The sequence below is a fragment of the Pomacea canaliculata genome, linkage group LG4, assembly GCF_003073045.1.
Source record: "Pomacea canaliculata isolate SZHN2017 linkage group LG4, ASM307304v1, whole genome shotgun sequence".
Lineage (NCBI taxonomy): Eukaryota > Metazoa > Mollusca > Gastropoda > Architaenioglossa > Ampullariidae > Pomacea > Pomacea canaliculata.
The window spans coordinates 17,938,106-17,955,347 of record NC_037593.1 but is presented as its reverse complement, the minus strand read 5'-3'; the positions used below and the strand labels follow the sequence as shown (position 1 = coordinate 17,955,347).

At 37.2% G+C, this 17,242-nt stretch overlaps 3 protein-coding genes across 5 annotated transcripts; 2 read left to right on the top strand and 1 right to left on the bottom strand.

Annotated features, from left to right (window-relative positions):
• Positions 1–1,876: 1,876 nt before the first annotated feature.
• Positions 1,877–5,248, top strand: LOC112562266. The gene is made up of 5 exons (XM_025235394.1): positions 1,877–2,827; positions 3,323–3,379; positions 3,677–3,716; positions 3,880–3,955; positions 4,365–5,248. The coding sequence occupies exons 1-5, from the start codon at positions 2,312–2,314 to the stop codon at positions 4,435–4,437; spliced, it is 762 nt and encodes a 253-aa protein (XP_025091179.1). The 5' UTR covers positions 1,877–2,311; the 3' UTR covers positions 4,438–5,248.
• On the bottom strand, positions 4,622–8,974 carry LOC112562267 (chromatin accessibility complex protein 1-like). Its single transcript, XM_025235396.1, has 3 exons — positions 8,820–8,974; positions 8,026–8,146; positions 4,622–6,748 (listed from the first exon to the last, which is right to left on the bottom strand). Exons 1-3 carry the CDS (start codon positions 8,943–8,945, stop codon positions 6,675–6,677), a joined length of 321 nt encoding a protein of 106 aa, XP_025091181.1. The 5' UTR covers positions 8,946–8,974; the 3' UTR covers positions 4,622–6,674.
• Positions 8,975–9,074: 100 nt separating this feature from the next.
• Positions 9,075–16,382, top strand: LOC112562265 (elongation factor 1-beta-like). 3 transcript variants are annotated; one of them, XM_025235391.1, is made up of 9 exons: positions 9,075–9,173; positions 10,166–10,316; positions 11,873–11,944; positions 13,762–13,846; positions 14,528–14,694; positions 15,261–15,321; positions 15,663–15,788; positions 16,042–16,157; positions 16,299–16,382. In XM_025235391.1, the coding sequence occupies exons 2-9, from the start codon at positions 10,176–10,178 to the stop codon at positions 16,335–16,337; spliced, it is 807 nt and encodes a 268-aa protein (XP_025091176.1). In that variant the 5' UTR covers positions 9,075–9,173; positions 10,166–10,175; the 3' UTR covers positions 16,338–16,382. The 3 variants fall into 3 exon arrangements, with proteins under 3 accessions (XP_025091176.1, XP_025091178.1, XP_025091177.1); XM_025235392.1 differs by having other exon boundaries at positions 9,113–9,155; XM_025235393.1 differs by lacking the exon at positions 11,873–11,944 and having other exon boundaries at positions 9,076–9,173.
• The last annotated feature ends 860 nt before the right edge of the window (positions 16,383–17,242 follow it).

Below are 17,242 nucleotides of genomic sequence, written 5' to 3'. Positions count from 1 at the left end.
ATAATCTTTATATTATGCGACCTGTTGCAAGTACTGAGAGCACGTGCACCAGGGGTAACACGTGACATCAGGGATTATTGAGTGCGGTTACCCGTCGGTATAAATCTAACGAAGCATCTTCTAGATATCTAAGGTCTACAAGAGTGAACAAGTAAACAAACAAAAAGATAGAAAGGATTGGGCTGAGCTTAGCATAGGGAACTATTTTCAAAAGTCCAAGCGAATAACCCGCTTCCATTCTCAAGACTCAACCACACAGGATGTCATGGTTAAGATGTGTTTGTGTGAGCGTTCGTGTGTATGTGTGAGCGTTCGTGTGTATGTGTGTTAGTGGGTGGGTGGAGGGTGCTAGAATGCTAGAGGAAAAAAACTAATTTGTCCGTAACCGTTCCCTCAACCAACTTCTATTTTTTTTATTAATTTTTTTACTCTTCTCCGAGCGATGTAAATGCGGACATCCTGAACACATGATGGGATTCCGCGCTATACGAGAATCATCATTGCTGTCGTCGTCGTCGTCCATCAATCATCATCATCACAAACACCACCATGCAAGAAGTAAGCCACCTGACGTAAGAAATGTCAAGGAATCGAGGACACAACCAGTGACTGGGACCATAGTTTACCTCGGCGTGTCCCTGGAACTGGGTGGCAACCGTTGCTTGAGCCAGAGTCATCGACATAGGCTGGCATTATCTCTGAAAGAAAGACCAGCCAGCCTTTTTCTGTTTTTTTTTTTTTTTTTTTTTTTTTTTTTTTTGCAGCTATTTACTTAGTTCTTTTTAAAGAGAGCTGCTGGTGCAGGGCCGCTGTTTATCAGACAGTGGCATGTACAGAGACGAAATGCCCTTCAGTGTGCAGTTTGTAACCCACGTGGTGCCATGCAATTGTCTCAATAATATATCACGCCCAAAGAGATCTGAAGTGGTGTACGTATTCTTCGCTTCAGCCCACAAAAAAAAAAAAATCTCAACAACTATCGAAGTGAGAGACCATTTGAAGTAGCTGGCGACGACAAAGTCAAAAGCGTTCATTCTTTTTTTAATCGCTAGAAGATTAATGTCATTAGAAGATATTAGAGGTCAAAGGTTACTCAAATATGCTCTGGTCATACTTTCTAAGCAAGGAATTCCTTCTGCAGACCCGGGTACATGTATACAATAAAACGCTCGTCTGGCGTGGGTCTCTATGTGGAGGATCTATTGTGTTGTTCGGGTAGGAGGGGATGAGGAAGGGCGTGCACGCGAGTAAGAGAGGGAGAGGAGAGGACCATACAACAGATAAAAATGAATGTTTGAGTCACTAGGTAATATACTACACAGTGCCACGTCACTCGAGAATAATAGTACAAAGTGCTGTATCACTGACAACTTCACTTTCAAATCACTGACACTATTGGAAGTCAATGTTACAACCCTTCTCAGCTAGTTTAACTAATCTAACCGTCTTCAAAGCAATAACAACAACAATATCTAGAAGTAATATCTCGATTGTAGACTATTTTCTTCTACCTCAACCCAGCGCGGCGAGGACAGGACGAAGAACGAACCAAAATTACACGACACCCGAGATTCCTTCCCTTATGAAAATACCAAAGGCACTGTTAAGCTCAAGCCTTCGCCATTAAACCGGCACCCGTCACAGGTAAGATGTATGGCCGAAGGTATTGGCAGTTGTCCACATTGTAGAGCTGAGTGTAACAGGCCCAACGATATTTTCTGCCGACTCCTAGAATATGGTAAAGAACTGGAAAACAAAGGCTATTCTACAACTCGCATGCAGAGCCTTGCAGTTTCTTGCCATTTTTTTATTTATTTATTTTATTTTCAGGCTAGGCAAGATAATATCGCGATACTCCTAAAATCTGTAATGCGTCACGAAGTAAACAGATTTACAATAATAACAACAACAGGAACTCGAGGCGAGGCTTTCCACCTTCTCTACCCACTCCCTGTCCCCACTGCGCGCCCTCCACTGCATTCCACTGAACGGTGTTTGGGTATCGATCTATTGCCCCAAGCAGACGGCAGGCGCTGACACCTGCTGGCCGTTGAGTCGGTGTCAGTGCAACGGTTTTCTTTCTGCCCAGGTGCGCATTCCACGAGCCCGTGAAGTGGACGGCACTACAGCTCAGGTGATCGGCTGTCACGTCCCGTGGCAACACGCACACGTCATCCACCCGACAGACACTCGACGTGCCACCAGCAGCCACAGAAGTGAGAGAAGGGTGGGGGCTGATTAATTAATCTTGTTACGCAGAATGGAGCGTGATCTGATGCCGGGTGCGATCGGGAGGTAGGTCTGTCACTTTATGGGGTCGGGGCCCAGCAAAGACAAGGCTCCGGCAAGCCGCTCTCCGGTCCATGGAGGTGCGAAAGCTCCTGTTGCTAATGTAAGCAGTGCTCCGCAGGCTGCGGAAAGTGCTAACAGGTCGACGGGAGAGTCGGGGCAGCCTGTAGACTTTTCTCAAAAGAAGGTAAAGTCGAGAGGGAAGTCGCCGACGGAGAGGAATGAGCGTGGAGGCACATCACGCGGCGATGAATGGTTTTCGTCGGAGAGAGAGCGACCGTCGCGCAGAAGTGAAGCAGAGGAGGAAGTGGATGACGTTTTAGATGAAGTGCTGAGAATTCCTGTGGACAGTTCTGGGGCACGGAAGCCTGCAGCAACTTTTCAACTACAGCACGACAGGGAGCCAGAAGAAAGCTTACCGGAGACATACGCACAACGCAGACAGAGAGAGCAGTACACCCTCGACCAACAGCTCTTGTTGAGGGAAAAGACTATTTACAGAAACCCGCTTCACTGGCGGGGGGAAAAAGAAGTTGAGGTATGTAAACTATTAAAACAGGCGAAGGAGTAGTTTAACAACAGTCCTCGGGTAGCAATGATTGCATGTTAATTTGTAAATATTCTCTGATCATGGAAAGGATGCCAAAATACATGTCTGATTTCTAGATTTTACTTACATAGTATGTTTTACACATACACTTGTGGGTAATGAGTGTGTGGGGTGAGGATGGGGGAAGAGGTTAAAAAGACAATAAAAAAGACAATGTTGAAGTCACAATGGTTTTGAAAAAAGGGGGGAGGGAGGGTTACAATAATGAAAATGGCCATGCGCATCTTTGATTTGCAAGTACCTGTATGTCATGCTCAACATGTTTCAGGCATGTATAATAACTCCATCATACTCTTTTTGTAGAAGTCTAACATCATGACTGAGTTTATTTTGTCTGAGAATTCTTGTCTACAAGACCTCAAAACTCATTTAGCCTTTTACTTTGGATTTTTTTTTTTTGTTTTTTGTTTTTTTGTTTTAAAGGATGTACATACAGGAGGATTTGATGCATCTAAATTTCGAATGGCCAATCAAGGACAGGTATGCTTTTTTAACTCACAAAGAAGGAAGCAAGAAATATTTGACTTTTTATCCAAAATTTAAAGTATGGAATAGCTGTTCCTATCTGATTATTTTAAAACCACAGAATAATTTCATGAGAGAGGGATGCTTTGTTCTCACTCCTCTGTTGTCTATTTTCTTCGGTAATATTTGGCTTCTTGCCAGGTCACTGCAGTTCATAAAAGTATTTATTTTTCAACCACTGAGTGCATTGGGACATGATCAATAAAAATAGATGCATTTGTTATTATTTGGAATACCTTAAAACTGTTTCAGTCAGGAGTGCAGAGAGACACCCCTTCAAGTAACAATGATGGTAAATATTGTCTGCTTCTCATTTAACATAAAAGAGTCATTCATAAGAGACACAAGTATTTTTAGGTTCAATATTAAATTATTTCTTTAGTTAACAACAGTTAAAAATAAAGTTACTTTTCTGCAGATAGCATTTTTGCATTTGTTTCATATATGATTTTCAGACTTCCTAACATCACACTCCTTGGAAACTACACACACATGTGATGACTTGGATGTCATACCAAAGTCAGACAACTTGTATGTGTCATCTTCATTTCTGTTTAAATCTATCAAACTGTCAACTGTATAGTTAGACACTGATCAAAATTTGAAGAAGTATTTGAGACTATAGGCTTATATTTTTTTTTTAAATTCGTGTTAGGCCTTTAGCCAAAGAGTTTTCAGAATCAAAACATAGCTAAACTACTTGGACTTGTTACTGTCACTACACAGCCAAACCGCATATTTCTAATAATTCTTTTTATGACAAGGATCACAATTTTTAAGATTCAAATGTTATTCAGGAATGCATGAATTTACAACATATACAATAAAACTATCGCAGAGAACTACTTACAGACAAAATTAAATCTCCTGGAATATTTTTATATGTTGGAAAAATGTTTATTATAAATCCCTTTTTGATTTGTAATGTTTTTTGTGCCAGGTTAAGCAAGCTACCTGTCTACGATCAGTCTGAAATGGATATTCTGGCCTCTCTTGAAAGAGAATTTCTGTGAATTGGAATGTCCCAAGTTTACTTGTTTTTAACTGCTATTTTTTTATTTTATTATTATAGGAGGATAATCAAACACTTTGTATATTATACAGTCTTTACCCATCCTCTTAAATGCAAGTTCACATCAAAGGTTTCATAAAGCAGTAGTTTTAAAAAATAAAAAGGAAAGTGAAAATGAGAAAATCTTGATTTTCAACATTTTTATGCACTCCTTCCGGTAAAAAAGCAGCTGCATTTATCATCTCAGGCAGCCATCTAAGCATCTCACAGGCACATTAATTACTAGAAAAATATTATTATAAACATCATTTGTACATAAATGAATAGGTTGACTGATAGCAATAGATTGCTCTAGCATGAAATGTCCACATAGTCTTTGTGATACTGTATAACATCAATCAATCCATGTATACACATATACAATCTTTTGAATAACTTTGGCAGTTCATGATACAAAGCCAGACAATGGCAAACCCAGCAAAAACTTTCCCAGATTCAATAATTTATGGTCGAGTAGTTCCCACATTTTGAATAGAGATGTTCAACACAGAAAGGGGCAATACGCTAAAACACACACACACACATATGACTATACATCTTCTGATGACTTGCATATTGAGATTTGATCCAGTGCAGTCGTGCACTTTATGCAGTCATTGGTCATCCAAAGTTGTATGTTACGCTAACTTTTGAGAATCTCTTCCAGGCAACCAAAATCTAATGTAGAAAAGTGTGGACATGCATGAAAAAAACTAATTTTTTAAACTTTGTAATATAACCTATAAATGAAGAATAAAATGAAGATTTTTAAACTGTTGTTGCTAAGTCTGGATTGTGTGAGTGGCAAAATACAACCAATATTCCACGTAAACTTCTTTAAAGGATCTCTCTCCCTTTAGAAATTGTAAAGCTGAAATAACCTTAGGTAAGTCACACATTACAGCTCATGTTCAGTGATCTGAAATCAGTGATAAATGAATTATACAACTGTTCTTAAAAAATGTGATTTAATAAACACACATTATTTCTCCTTCCTCTCACTTGTATACTTGGGTCAACCATTATCAGATCCACCCATAATTTTACAATCTAAATCAAAAACAATTCCATCTCACACAGTAAAAGACTAATGAGGTTGAAAAAGCTTTCATACCAGTTATGTCACTCAAAACAAAACATAACTTCAAGACATGAGTTAAACATATAAAATGTTTTTTTTACGTATCTCTACCTGTGGTTAGAACAATGTATTTTGTTCTGAAACAAATGGCAACAGATCTGAAATTTTACTTTCAGCAACAAGCAATATTTCTTGGAAAAATAAATGAAGGAAGAAGTAACTATGCACAATATTACATAAAAGTGTATAAAGACGACCTTAATTTTATTCTTGAAGGCTGGTCGTGTTTGTCAAAAGTGAATTGCTTTATAAATCATCTTAACTGCCCACTAACCCCTTTGCGGCCTCATGCTCAACAAGGGGCGATTAGGAACAAACAGCAGAAGAAGTAGCCCGCCACCCCTATCATCCCCAAAAAAAACCCCAAAAACAAAACAAAACAAATCGGCATGCACACAAAATTCCATTCTTTTTGAGTTTCATCTACAAAAATTGGATACCAGAAAAAAATGGACGTTATGACATGCTAAAAGGGATAGAATTACTGTATCAACCAAGCTGCCTAATACAAGGGAGAGAATTGTGCCTAACATAAGGGACAACAGTCTAATAACCGTTTCTGAACCCTATGACCCCTAACCAGTTTAAGTACTCACGTTTGCTGAAATGAGAGCAAATGTGAAAGCAGGCACATGTCTGTGATATGAAAGTACACATAATTATGAACGTGTACAGTCTATTTACTACAGAAGCCTAATAATTGTTTCCTGACCCTATGACCCTTAACCACTTTAACTGACATTTGCTGGAAAGACGACAAGTGTGTGTAGGCACATGTTAGCGATATAAAAGTGCACATAATTATGCACGTGTAACATCATGTGAAATTCTGTTGGTTTTTTTATTTTTAATTTACTGATATTGCAGGAAAAAAAAAAATTTTTTTTTCTTCTTTGACACCACTGCAATTTAAATATATATATTACCATTAAAGTCTGTCCATTTGATTAGTTTCTCTTCTTTCATTATAACTTGTACAATGGAATAAAAATTATCATTTTGCAGTCATTTGTAAAGACAAAGTCAGTCAAATCCACACACGCAAATATAAGGTCCCCTCAGGCTTCTTCCTCCTCTTCTTTTTTAAGAAGTTTCAAATATTCCTTTGCTTTGATCTTCCTTGGAATGATATCTGTAAAACACATCATTGGACAGGCGATTTAAATAATAAATAAATAGCATATTTGTATAGCGCCTTTTTCCAGATCAGCCAGACTTAAGATGCTTTACATATAGGTATGCTAGGACATCATATTAATTTATACATATAATAATGAATAAATAATATAATATTATACATGATATTACTAGCGGAAGTAGAAAAATGTTATTGCTAAGTGCCATGGAACAGGCATTTAAAATTCTGGAAACTGTATTCACAGTAAAATGTCTGCAAGAACCATGTTATAAGAGCTTTAGTCTTTATTCTTGTTAGATCAAAAATATGCTTTACTGTGACGTTTGAAGCAGCATTAAGATGCCCCCTGCCCCATTTTATAATAATAGCCTACTATCATGCCTGTAGCCTCATGACAAAGCATTTAATCTGATTGGAAACTTATCAGGCTTAAAATTCATCAAGTGATTAGACTACCCATGTACATTTGTGGCTGCATCTACAGTCAAACTGGCAAACTATAGCTAGTTCTCAATTTTTGTTTTAAATGCTGTCATTCTAATGATTCTATGGGAATGCATTTATCTGCAAGTACAGTTTAAACAAATATTTTAAGATATGCATTATGGGCACAATCCATCCGAATATTTTCATTCAAACTGCTTACACATTTGTCCGTTTTTATTTTATCAAAACTTGACTCCTGTAATTCTCGTGTCTATGTGTCCTCTGTATCTCAACAACAAACCCCACAAGCTCCAAAATTCAGCAGCATGACTCATTCTTCAGGCAAGCAAAAAACATTAGGCAAACACTGCTCTCCAGTGGCTCATAACGAGTATGAACTAGCTGCACTCTGCTGTAGGTTCTTTACAGGCTATGTTCTTCACCACTCTGACTTCCCAACTCAGTACATACTTTGCTGCTGTTATATTTCAAGAATCAGGACAATAAGCTTAGGTGAATGCATGTTCACCCATTCAGCACTTAGGTTGGAATTCTCTCCCTTATGTAATACATCACCAGCATACACTAGAATCATTTAAATATGCCCTCAAGGCATATTTTTTCTTGAAACATTTTGAGTTTTAAGCCACAAGTTATTGTTATATGTGATTCCTAGCTTTCACTCTTTCCATTTGTTGTGCAGCTTCTACTGCTCAAGTTGTTGTATAAATGGATTAACGCTTAGAGTGTGACCTTAATATTGAGGTAAAGTGTGTTAAATATACATATATATTCCCACATTTTCACATTATTTTGATTATACATTGAAGGGAAAAATAGTTTACCTTGTAAAAACTGTAAGGTTACTTCTGAATTGACAACCTCTGCTAGGTCACAGTACTGTAGATTTGAAGTGTCCTTGCTTTGTTCCAAAGAAAATCGGGCCAATGCCTGAATGAAGAGCTCCTACACAAGCCAAAAAACAAATGCCCAATTCGCAAATCAATACATCCTATTCTTGGAACTAGATGTGAACCCAACTGTTCTGTATGGAAAAACTTATTAACTAACAATTAGAACTACTAGAGACAATACTGTCATATGACATCCATCCATATAAAAAATTGCTAACATCTCACGACTCCATCGTTAAAGCTAGACAGAAGCAATCAAATTCACTGATGATTTATTGTGAAGTGAATTTTAATGTTTAAAATATAACTTTTTAAAGATTGTGATAACAAAGAGATGTAGTGAACGATGCTACAATGATCCTTTCCTCACTGCCTCTGGTCTCTTGTGAAGCCCATCGAGCTCGCATCCTTGTTGGGAAATGCGCTATACAAACACTGTTTACATGATTATACTTTTGTACTGGCCTTAAAAACTATTTTTAAATTTAAAACTACGAAACTTACACAATATTCGATTCTGGATTTTGTTTTGGGTATAATGCAATTTGAGTTTGAATAGTGCAAGAAGAGTCACAGTGACTTAGCGACTAAGACAAATGATATTACAAACGGATTTTCGATAGAAACTTGTACAGCATGGCCGGCGACCATGGTCCGAGTTTGTTGTTGTGAAATAAAATGTTTACTAAAGAACAAAATATCAGCAGACTGAAAAAAATCATTACCGTAGCTTTTCCAGTTGTAAACAATGCTTCTTGGCTGATACTTGAAACATCAGGAGAACTTTTCATAATTGTCTTTACCCTAGACAAAGGTAACAAACTCAGTGTTTTGTCAGCCATGCTTGCCATTCCGCAGAGCTGTAGTGTTGCTTACCATTTTATACAATCTATCAAATTAATTTGCTCCTACAAAATAGTTACTACAAAATATACTATGACTTAATATATGATACATTTAAAAAAACACGAGTATTAACAATTTTCAAAGTTTCTGCGGGGCAACAGCTCTGCTCGCCGGCTCGCAAACTTACTGGTTCCATCATAACGACACACGTGGAAGTACGTCCAGCTAAATATGTAGGTGATTTATGTGAAATAGTTGTACAGTTGCATGCTTGAGATAAAGTTACTTGAGTGAGTTAATAGTTTTTAAATTTCTAAGTTTCTGGGTGGGGGTTTATGTGCTCCTTCCCCGAATAGAGCGAAACTTTTCCAGTCACACCACGAACTTGTATTACGGTTACACCATGGTACCCCGAACTGACCGGACGCAGAAAAATCTCTGAACATCCTAAACTCAGAATGCCAGAAAGAAATAGTTGTAAGCCGTTTTTTTCCCTCAGTCGTAACAGGATTAGAGAACTAATACTACCATAAGTGTGCGTAATGTGTGTTACATCTTAAAAACAACACATTTGTTACTTATCTTGAGTATACTTTGGAGATTCAAGCAAAGGTTTGTAATTTTTTTTATGTCCAGCTGTGGCCTGTGTGTATATATATTAAGATAAAGAATTTAAAGGAGCTGTAGTCGTTAATTAAAATCATAAAAGAATTATTTCGTTTAGCACCTCATTTTTGGATGTCACTTGTGTGACAGAGGGTGTGGCTATCAGGTGTTTCCTTTGAGACACCACTGATCTAGTTTAGGTCTAAAAACGTGTTACATATGGAATACTCTTTAGTATCTGAACTTATTTCGACCGAGTGGCTGCCCTGATACAGCTTCATTGTAAAGCGCAATACTGACTAAGTGGTTGCTAGATGCATCCAAGAAGAACTGTTCAAGTTGTGGAAGCTCACAGTACAGAAAGATGGTGTCAGTCTTTCATGATTAATGCTTGCCATTCCAGATGTCAGTTTGCCAATGAACATAGCCTCACTGATTATGATGTTTAAAGTACTGAGCAATTATTATTTCTTCAAGAAGTGACACAGTTTGAAGCAGTGTTATGTTGAATTCAACAGCAACTTTTAAGAAAAGCTAGATTCCAAAAACAGTACCACTATCTAAGCATATAAGTTTTTATTTTGAACTAAAAGATTGTCACACTGAAAATTGATGACAGATTTGGAACAATGGCCAACCCTCTTATGTATGAGAATGTATGGCTGCAGCAGCAACACTTTGAGCAGGCTGAAGCAAACTATTATAGACAGCTGGCAGGTACATCAGCAGCTCCTTTAAAACCGGCAGCAGCATCTCCACAAACAACAGAGGTAAACTGGGAATCTTGGAAACTTTTCTGCAAACTTCTTTTGTTTGTGTGTGTGTGTGTGACACATGCATTTGAATGTACATATTTAACCAACAAAAATAAAATTACTGGTACCAGATTTAATCTTGTAAATTTCAACACTAGAGAAACTTTGGTATGTGTGTTGGCAGTTTCTTCTATGCAAGTTCTGGATCATTATTTGGTGTTCATATTAAAGAAAAACTTTAGAGGGGGTAAGGGTGTTAGTATGGCTATTTAGCATTTTTGCTTTCTGATTATGTTTTTCTGTTAGGTCTATGGCTGTTCCTTTTCCCTATATTGTTCCTTGTATGTCGGTAAACTGCATATTTTATCACATTAAAAACATTCCATAGATAAAAGAAGATCATGTTTAGTGTATGTGTTAAAGATTAAAGATGTTTAATAATATTGAATGTATATTGCGCTCAAGATCATGCTGATTTTCTTATATTATTTCACTTGCTTGAACTTTTAGCACTTATAAAATTATGCCATTGTAGAACATGGTAGCACTAACAGAGGGGAACAGCTTTCTTACGTAACAGTCAATGGCCATTACAAAAATGTTGTACCAGCAGAAGGTGCCATGCAGATACTAAGATGTCACTGCTTCTTGTCATCTGCTTACTCTAGTCACGCATTTTAACTTGTACAAAAAAGAAACAAAAAAACAAACAGACCCAGATTTCCTTCTCACCTAGTTCAGCAATGGTACAGAACTCCACACGTACACTATACTGTGTAAACAATGGATTGTACCAGAACCTTGCTCCCTTCTGTGATCAATCTCTGACATACTACTGTTACTATAAGAAAGAAAACTATTTTAAAGCTATAAGTTATCATTTTTAGTAACAATTAATCATTGGCTGATGAAAAATCAGTGCTGTTGTGGTCAGTCATTGTGCTTAGCAACTTCTGTGTTCCCAAAGGTAACTGGCTCACAAGATCTTGCATATACATTATATACAATAAGAATTAGTGCTAAACACTCTTGTGATGTTAAAAATCTCCAAGCAGTTTTTTGCTTTTCCCCTTTTCACTGGAAAAGAGAAGGTGGATACTTTGTTAATGCAGTTATTTTAAAACACAGCAGATATTACAGTTATTCCTAACAGCATGTAAATTAAATGGCTTCCTTACTGTTGCATGATGCTTCAGTTAATACGAGATGGGCTTATGTGGATAAGATTCACATCTAAGCAGCCACATAAAGTAAGGTAGTGGTAACTACTAAAAATTATGTAAATGCTACTCTAAAGAGTTAATTTATCAGTGACAACAGAATAGTAATGTGCCCTCTACTCCTTTATCATGATATTTTTCCTCTTTTTTAAAATTTTGGATCATGTTGGGAATATCCTTATGATGAAGCTTGATGGTTTTATATAGTCTCCTTTAGAAATTTTCTTTTTGGTAGCCTTTTGTGTACAAATCTAAAGGGACATCTTGTTGATTTTTGGTAGTCTGTCTTTTGAAGCAGCACAAGCGCTGGTAGTATGTGGGTTAACAACAGAGCCTATCTGTTTTCACTAGGGTGGTGGAAGTTCTCTTAAAAACGAAATAGCCCAGACACGACAACAGATTCAAAACGCCCTCAAGCGACCAGTAAGTAGCTGCAAATGTAAATTTAGGCTCTGCAACTGTGTAAGCTTTTCCTCTGCCTCATGTTAGCCACAAATTTGTTGTCATTTTCATTTGTGCAAGTCCTAGCACTTTTTGCTTTATCTGTGTAAAGTGTCATACTAGGTAGCTGAAGATAATTTGTGCTTCATTGTGGCTTTATATTGTCCCCTCCATTATTGCAATTCAAATTGGTGCCTAGGTGTGAGGTCTAGATATTAGCAGTACCCACTGACTTTGTAAAAACTTCAAGTCATGGAAGGATAATGTTTGTGTAACTTTCCCTACCCCACCTTGTATATATTTTTTTAAATCTTAGCTTTTGTTCTTTCTGCCCCCAGCAATCCTCAGTATCGTTTAGAGAAACTATTAGCCTCCAGAGCTGGTGGGAGGGTGGATGCATAGGTGTTAGGGACAGGCTGTTAATTATTTCGTGGTATGCAGATATGTGTACACATTTGTCAATGGTTTTATGGTGGGTTCACTTTTTATATTGGGATTCAAGATTATGCCAAAATTGATTTCTTTCAACATATTAAAATAAAAACTAATGGAAAGAAGCATCTCCATCATTTAAGGAAATAATCCTAAAAGCTGGTGGTCTTGTTTAGAAATGGGGAAGGCAGTACATAAATTCTGAGCAAGAGATTATTTGGTAAGAAAATTGGCATTATTAATATTATATGCCTTGTATAATTAGGTACATCTGTTGGAAAAATGTATCTGTAAAACAAAAACATTATTGGATAGACTGTTGTTTATGGCTTTTAGATATTTAATTTTTTCTGTGGATAGTTTCTCTGATTCGTTTTTGAATGATATAAAGTAGATATAACATGACAGCTGTCTTCTATTTAATTTTTAGTTGTTACTTTCACTTTCCTCAATCTACATGTACCACCACTCAACACAGATACATATTTCTGTGTGTATGTTGGGGTTAAGGGTGGTCTTTGTAGTTTCAACTCTGCAGACTAGTTTGGTATTCACAGTGAAACCATTGGCCTTGTTAACTGGTAAGTTTCTGTGATCTCTGCCATTCTCCATTATTCCCTGGTAAGGAATGTTTATGTAGTACTTCAGCCCTTTTTTTTTTTTTCCTAGATTTGTCAACATCAATTTTGAAACCACCAGTACAAATAATTTTGCTAAGCCAAGCTAAGCGGTTAAACATTATGGAAGGCGTACCCACCTAAAGCTACAAGAGATGGCACACCATGTAGTGCAGTAGTGGCCCTATTATGTGGTTTTCCCATATTTAACATGAGATAAATATGCATAAGCTATTTTGTTTGTTGCCATTCTAGAGCTATTAAAAATGTATTTCTGTGTCATGCATTATTACCTGCCTTTTTAAATGATTGGGTGGTAATGGATAACTACTGCTCATCAAATGTTTGTGCTCTTAGGGTTTTAAAATATTTCCTTATGCTTAAAATTGATCATGTTATGATGGACTGCTACAAATCATTGTCAGTGTTGTAAGTTATGAACATCAGCACGGCTTGTCTTCCCTTCCAATGGAGCTATGAAACTGTTATTTTTCTTTTGTCATGCATGATGATGTCTGTCCACACAAGTCATATTCAAGTTTCACTAAGTATTCATTTTGTTGTGGTACCCTAATTTGGCCAGGCCAAATAATCACCAGTAGCAGGATATTTGTGGGGTGGACGAATGACTGGGCTCATTGTTGAAAAACATTGAAATTCAGTTTGTGAAAAGCTGGTACGAATGATGGTAGCAGCCAGAAACACAGTTTGTGTGTTAATAAAATGTGGAAACCTTACCATCTGTTTCAGGCTCAGAATCCAAGTTCTGGCATCAGTCCACAAATTCTGAAACGACTGGAGGAACTTGAGCAGGAGAACAAAGACTTGAGAAAAGGTGAATTGTTTTCTTCAATTACGGAGTAAAGCATTTTGGCTCATACTTCAACACCCATGATCAGCATTTGGTTTCTGTGAAAGGATGTGTCGTATGTGGTGTCCGAATGCAGGTAATATAAAAGTATGAGATTTTCGTTATGTGCATAGCTTCTGGTCCAAGAAAAAAAAATGAGCCTGCGTTGGATCCGTTTTTCGTCTTATTTGATTAGGGATCAGTTCATTTTTCTAGAGGTCATGAAATTTATGGACACCAAAAAAAAAACAGTCTTGAGCTTTACAACCTTTGGTCAATGGAAGCTAAAGTTTGTCTTATTAGCCAGCAAAGACAAGTCTCAAAATTTCTATTGGCTGCAACCAGTTTAGTTATGCATCCTGTTGTGCTTATAGCGTATGTGCAAAGAGTTGAAAGTTGTGGAACTAGAATTTTAGGTTCACATACTGAACATGTTGGAGCATAAGAGATAATGCAAATGACCTTTTTTTAAAAAATGATTTATTTGCACTGTGGGCTGGTTTGTCATCAATAATTCTCACAGCTCAACTAAGAATTTTTTTTTCTGAAACTTAAAAGGTCGTATGATTTTAATGGAGTGTAATTTTACTCAGATGTGTCTGTATCCATCCCTATAATGTTTTTCTTAAGTTTTCTTTTATCATATTCATTTGTGCAATTTTGCAGCAACTGCAGATATTATTTGCCGTATCAAAAAGCTGGAAGAGAGAGTGGGTGACCCAGTAAAAACAGGGGCTGGTGACAGTTCAGGTGCTGCAGAGGAAAAAGTGGATGACAAGAAAGATGATGATGAGGAGGATGATGACGTTGATATGTTTGGAGATGATGATGATGTGGGTTCACATTATATATATCCCTGTTATCTATAATTTTCAATTGCAATCAGGTTCCGTTAGTGGGTGGGTGTGTGGGTTCTATACGATTTACTTCTGCTGCAATATCTTCACAGATATGGTGTGTTTTGCACACTGTAGTGTGAACTAGGTAGTGTTGCAAAATACATCACGCTGTGCATAAATAAATGATTGCATAAGCAAAGAAAATGTTAGCTTCTTCTGGGATTAAATTACTAAGCTAAAATAGTTAACCGACCAGATATTTTGTTGTGTTTGAAGGTAGACAATGTCATTTAGACATTTTTGAGATGGCTGTTGGCTGCTCAAATATGGATTTGTACTTAAACATTCAAAATGACTATGGGAATATTAATGTAGATTCTAATAAAATGTTTCATTGTTTGCATATATTGTGTAATTTTTTTTAATTTCTGCAACATATCCTACTTTATGGCAGGAGCTGTCTCTATTTCATCAAGTTTCATTTAATTCAGTACAAGAAAATAAATGCTGTACTTCTTGCAAATCCTATCACTTAAACGTGGCATTTCATTTCTTACCAGGAAGAAGTAGAAGCTCTGCGAAAGAAGCGTCTGGAGGAGTATGCAGCCAAGAAGGCCAAAAGTAAGTATACATCAGAGTTTGCATTGGTTTACACTGGGTCAGGGTAGGGGGTTAGGGAGAGTGAAAGGAGATAAATCTGTGGGCTAAGCTTCCAAGCAGCAGACAGGCAGGGTTGTGCAAAAATACTATGTTGCAGTGGTGGTTTACTGGACAACATATACTTGCACATGCTGGATTTTAGGTAGGTTTTCATATATTGACCATTTTTCATTGTCTTGAGATGATGGAAAGGATTTGATCCCATTAAATTTAGCTAAACAAAATTCACCTTTTAGGGTAAGGGGTAATTAGAGTGTTAAAATGCAGTGATGTGCAGGTCGTTCGTTTTTTTTTTTTAACAGAGCCAGCAGTGATTGCAAAGTCTTCTGTCATCCTGGATGTAAAACCATGGGATGATGAGACAGACATGCAAGAAATGGAGAAATTGGTGCGGACAATCAAAAAGGATGGCTTGGTTTGGGGGGCATGTAAGTCGACAATAGATAATGAGTACAAGGAAAATTAGTACTGATTCAGTAGTTACAAACTTGGTATTCCTTATAGTGTATTGTGTATTGTGAAACTAAGATTTACCTTCATGACAAGTAGACCTTTTTGACATCTGGTTGTGTATGTAGGTAGATCTGCCTTGTAAATCATCTTCAAGCTGTCCACACCACTTGAATTGTGAAGCAAATAGAATGGGCTAAAGCAAAAGTTAACAGACCGCTTTGATTTCAGCAAAACTGGTGGACCTGGCATATGGCATAAAAAAACTGCAAATCATGTGTGTTGTTGAAGATGAGAAAGTCAGTGTTGAAGATCTACGTGAAGACATTGAGAAATTTGAAGACCTGGTAAGTCTCATTGCATGTGGATCTAATTTTTCTTTGATTATTTTTAACCATCTGGCACACATTATGCATCATACACTTTTCAGTGTCACAGGGCTGTACAATCCCATTTAAAGTTATTTTTTCATTTTCCATTTGTTTCAGGTTCAAAGTGTGGATGTAGCAGCTTTCAACAAGATTTAATGTTGCCAAAAACCAAATGACAATAAATCATTTTTGCAGCATTAATGTAATGTTGTAGTTTGAATGAAAGCTTTGACACAGTACAAAAGTTTTGATCTAGATATCTTGACGTGACAGCAAACAGTGTATACGAATTGGTATATACCAATAAATATGGGTGGGAACCAAATTTTTCATGGGTCTGAGATGTAGTCAAACCCTTACAAATTTGAAAGATAGCTGCCCCACCCCCCTCCCGTACTTTCCTGTTGACTAAAAAGTTTAAAATCTGAAAAAATACATTTGGAACATAAATACATGTCCACATTATTGCTTTTCTTAGCTCCTCCAATGTTTGTATTCACCTGATATTTCACTGAAATAGTGTAATTTGAAAAATAAAGTTTGTCATCTCTGAGAATAGAAATAACATGCAGGCTTGTTATACCTGGGGGTTTCTTTTCCTGTCTTTTTTAGCAGGAAATAAATTTGAAGCAGTACTCTAGACAATTGATTCTTAACAGAGCCAGCTAAATGGAGCAGTTCTTTCCCAAGAGTAAGCAAGCTAGCAGAGAAGACCAAGCTGATGAGAATCAACAACAAGCAGGAACTCCCAATCCAACTTCAAGGAAAGAACATCCTGGAAACAGACCGCTTCCCATATTTGGGGAGCAATGTCAACAGGGAGGGTGGAGCAGATGATGACATCAAAAGCTGCATCAACAAGGCCAGGCATGCTTTCAACAGCCTACACCCCATCAGGAACTCTCGAGCATTATCCTTCAGCAGTAAGATACGCATCTTCAACACCAACGTGAAAGTAGACCTACAGTATGGTTTTGAAATGGAGAGTGACAAACACCATCAACAAGCTCCAGACCTTTACCAACTGATGCCCACGCCATATTCTGGGAATAAGATGGCCT

What these genes read in the sequence shown, in the direction of transcription:
- LOC112562266 (XM_025235394.1), top strand. Translation starts at nt 2,312, where the DNA reads ATGGGGTCGGGGCCCAGCAAAGACAAGGCTCCGGCAAGCCGCTCTCCG. An exon ending in GGGGGGAAAAAGAAGTTGAG is followed by an intron (nt 2,828 to 3,322) that starts GTATGTAAACTA and finishes TTTGTTTTAAAG; the next exon opens with GATGTACATACAGGAGGATT. An exon ending in GAATGGCCAATCAAGGACAG is followed by an intron (nt 3,380 to 3,676) that starts GTATGCTTTTTT and finishes AAACTGTTTCAG; the next exon opens with TCAGGAGTGCAGAGAGACAC.
- LOC112562265 (XM_025235391.1), top strand. Translation starts at nt 10,176, where the DNA reads ATGGCCAACCCTCTTATGTATGAGAATGTATGGCTGCAGCAGCAACAC. An exon ending in TGCAGCCAAGAAGGCCAAAA is followed by an intron (nt 15,322 to 15,662) that starts GTAAGTATACAT and finishes TTTTTTTAACAG; the next exon opens with AGCCAGCAGTGATTGCAAAG. An exon ending in TGGCTTGGTTTGGGGGGCAT is followed by an intron (nt 15,789 to 16,041) that starts GTAAGTCGACAA and finishes CTTTGATTTCAG; the next exon opens with CAAAACTGGTGGACCTGGCA.
- LOC112562267 (XM_025235396.1), bottom strand. Translation starts at nt 8,945, where the DNA reads ATGGCAAGCATGGCTGACAAAACACTGAGTTTGTTACCTTTGTCTAGG. An exon ending in TTACAACTGGAAAAGCTACG is followed by an intron (nt 8,147 to 8,819) that starts GTAATGATTTTT and finishes TGGCTTGTGTAG; the next exon opens with GAGCTCTTCATTCAGGCATT. An exon ending in AACCTTACAGTTTTTACAAG is followed by an intron (nt 6,749 to 8,025) that starts GTAAACTATTTT and finishes TGTGTTTTACAG; the next exon opens with ATATCATTCCAAGGAAGATC.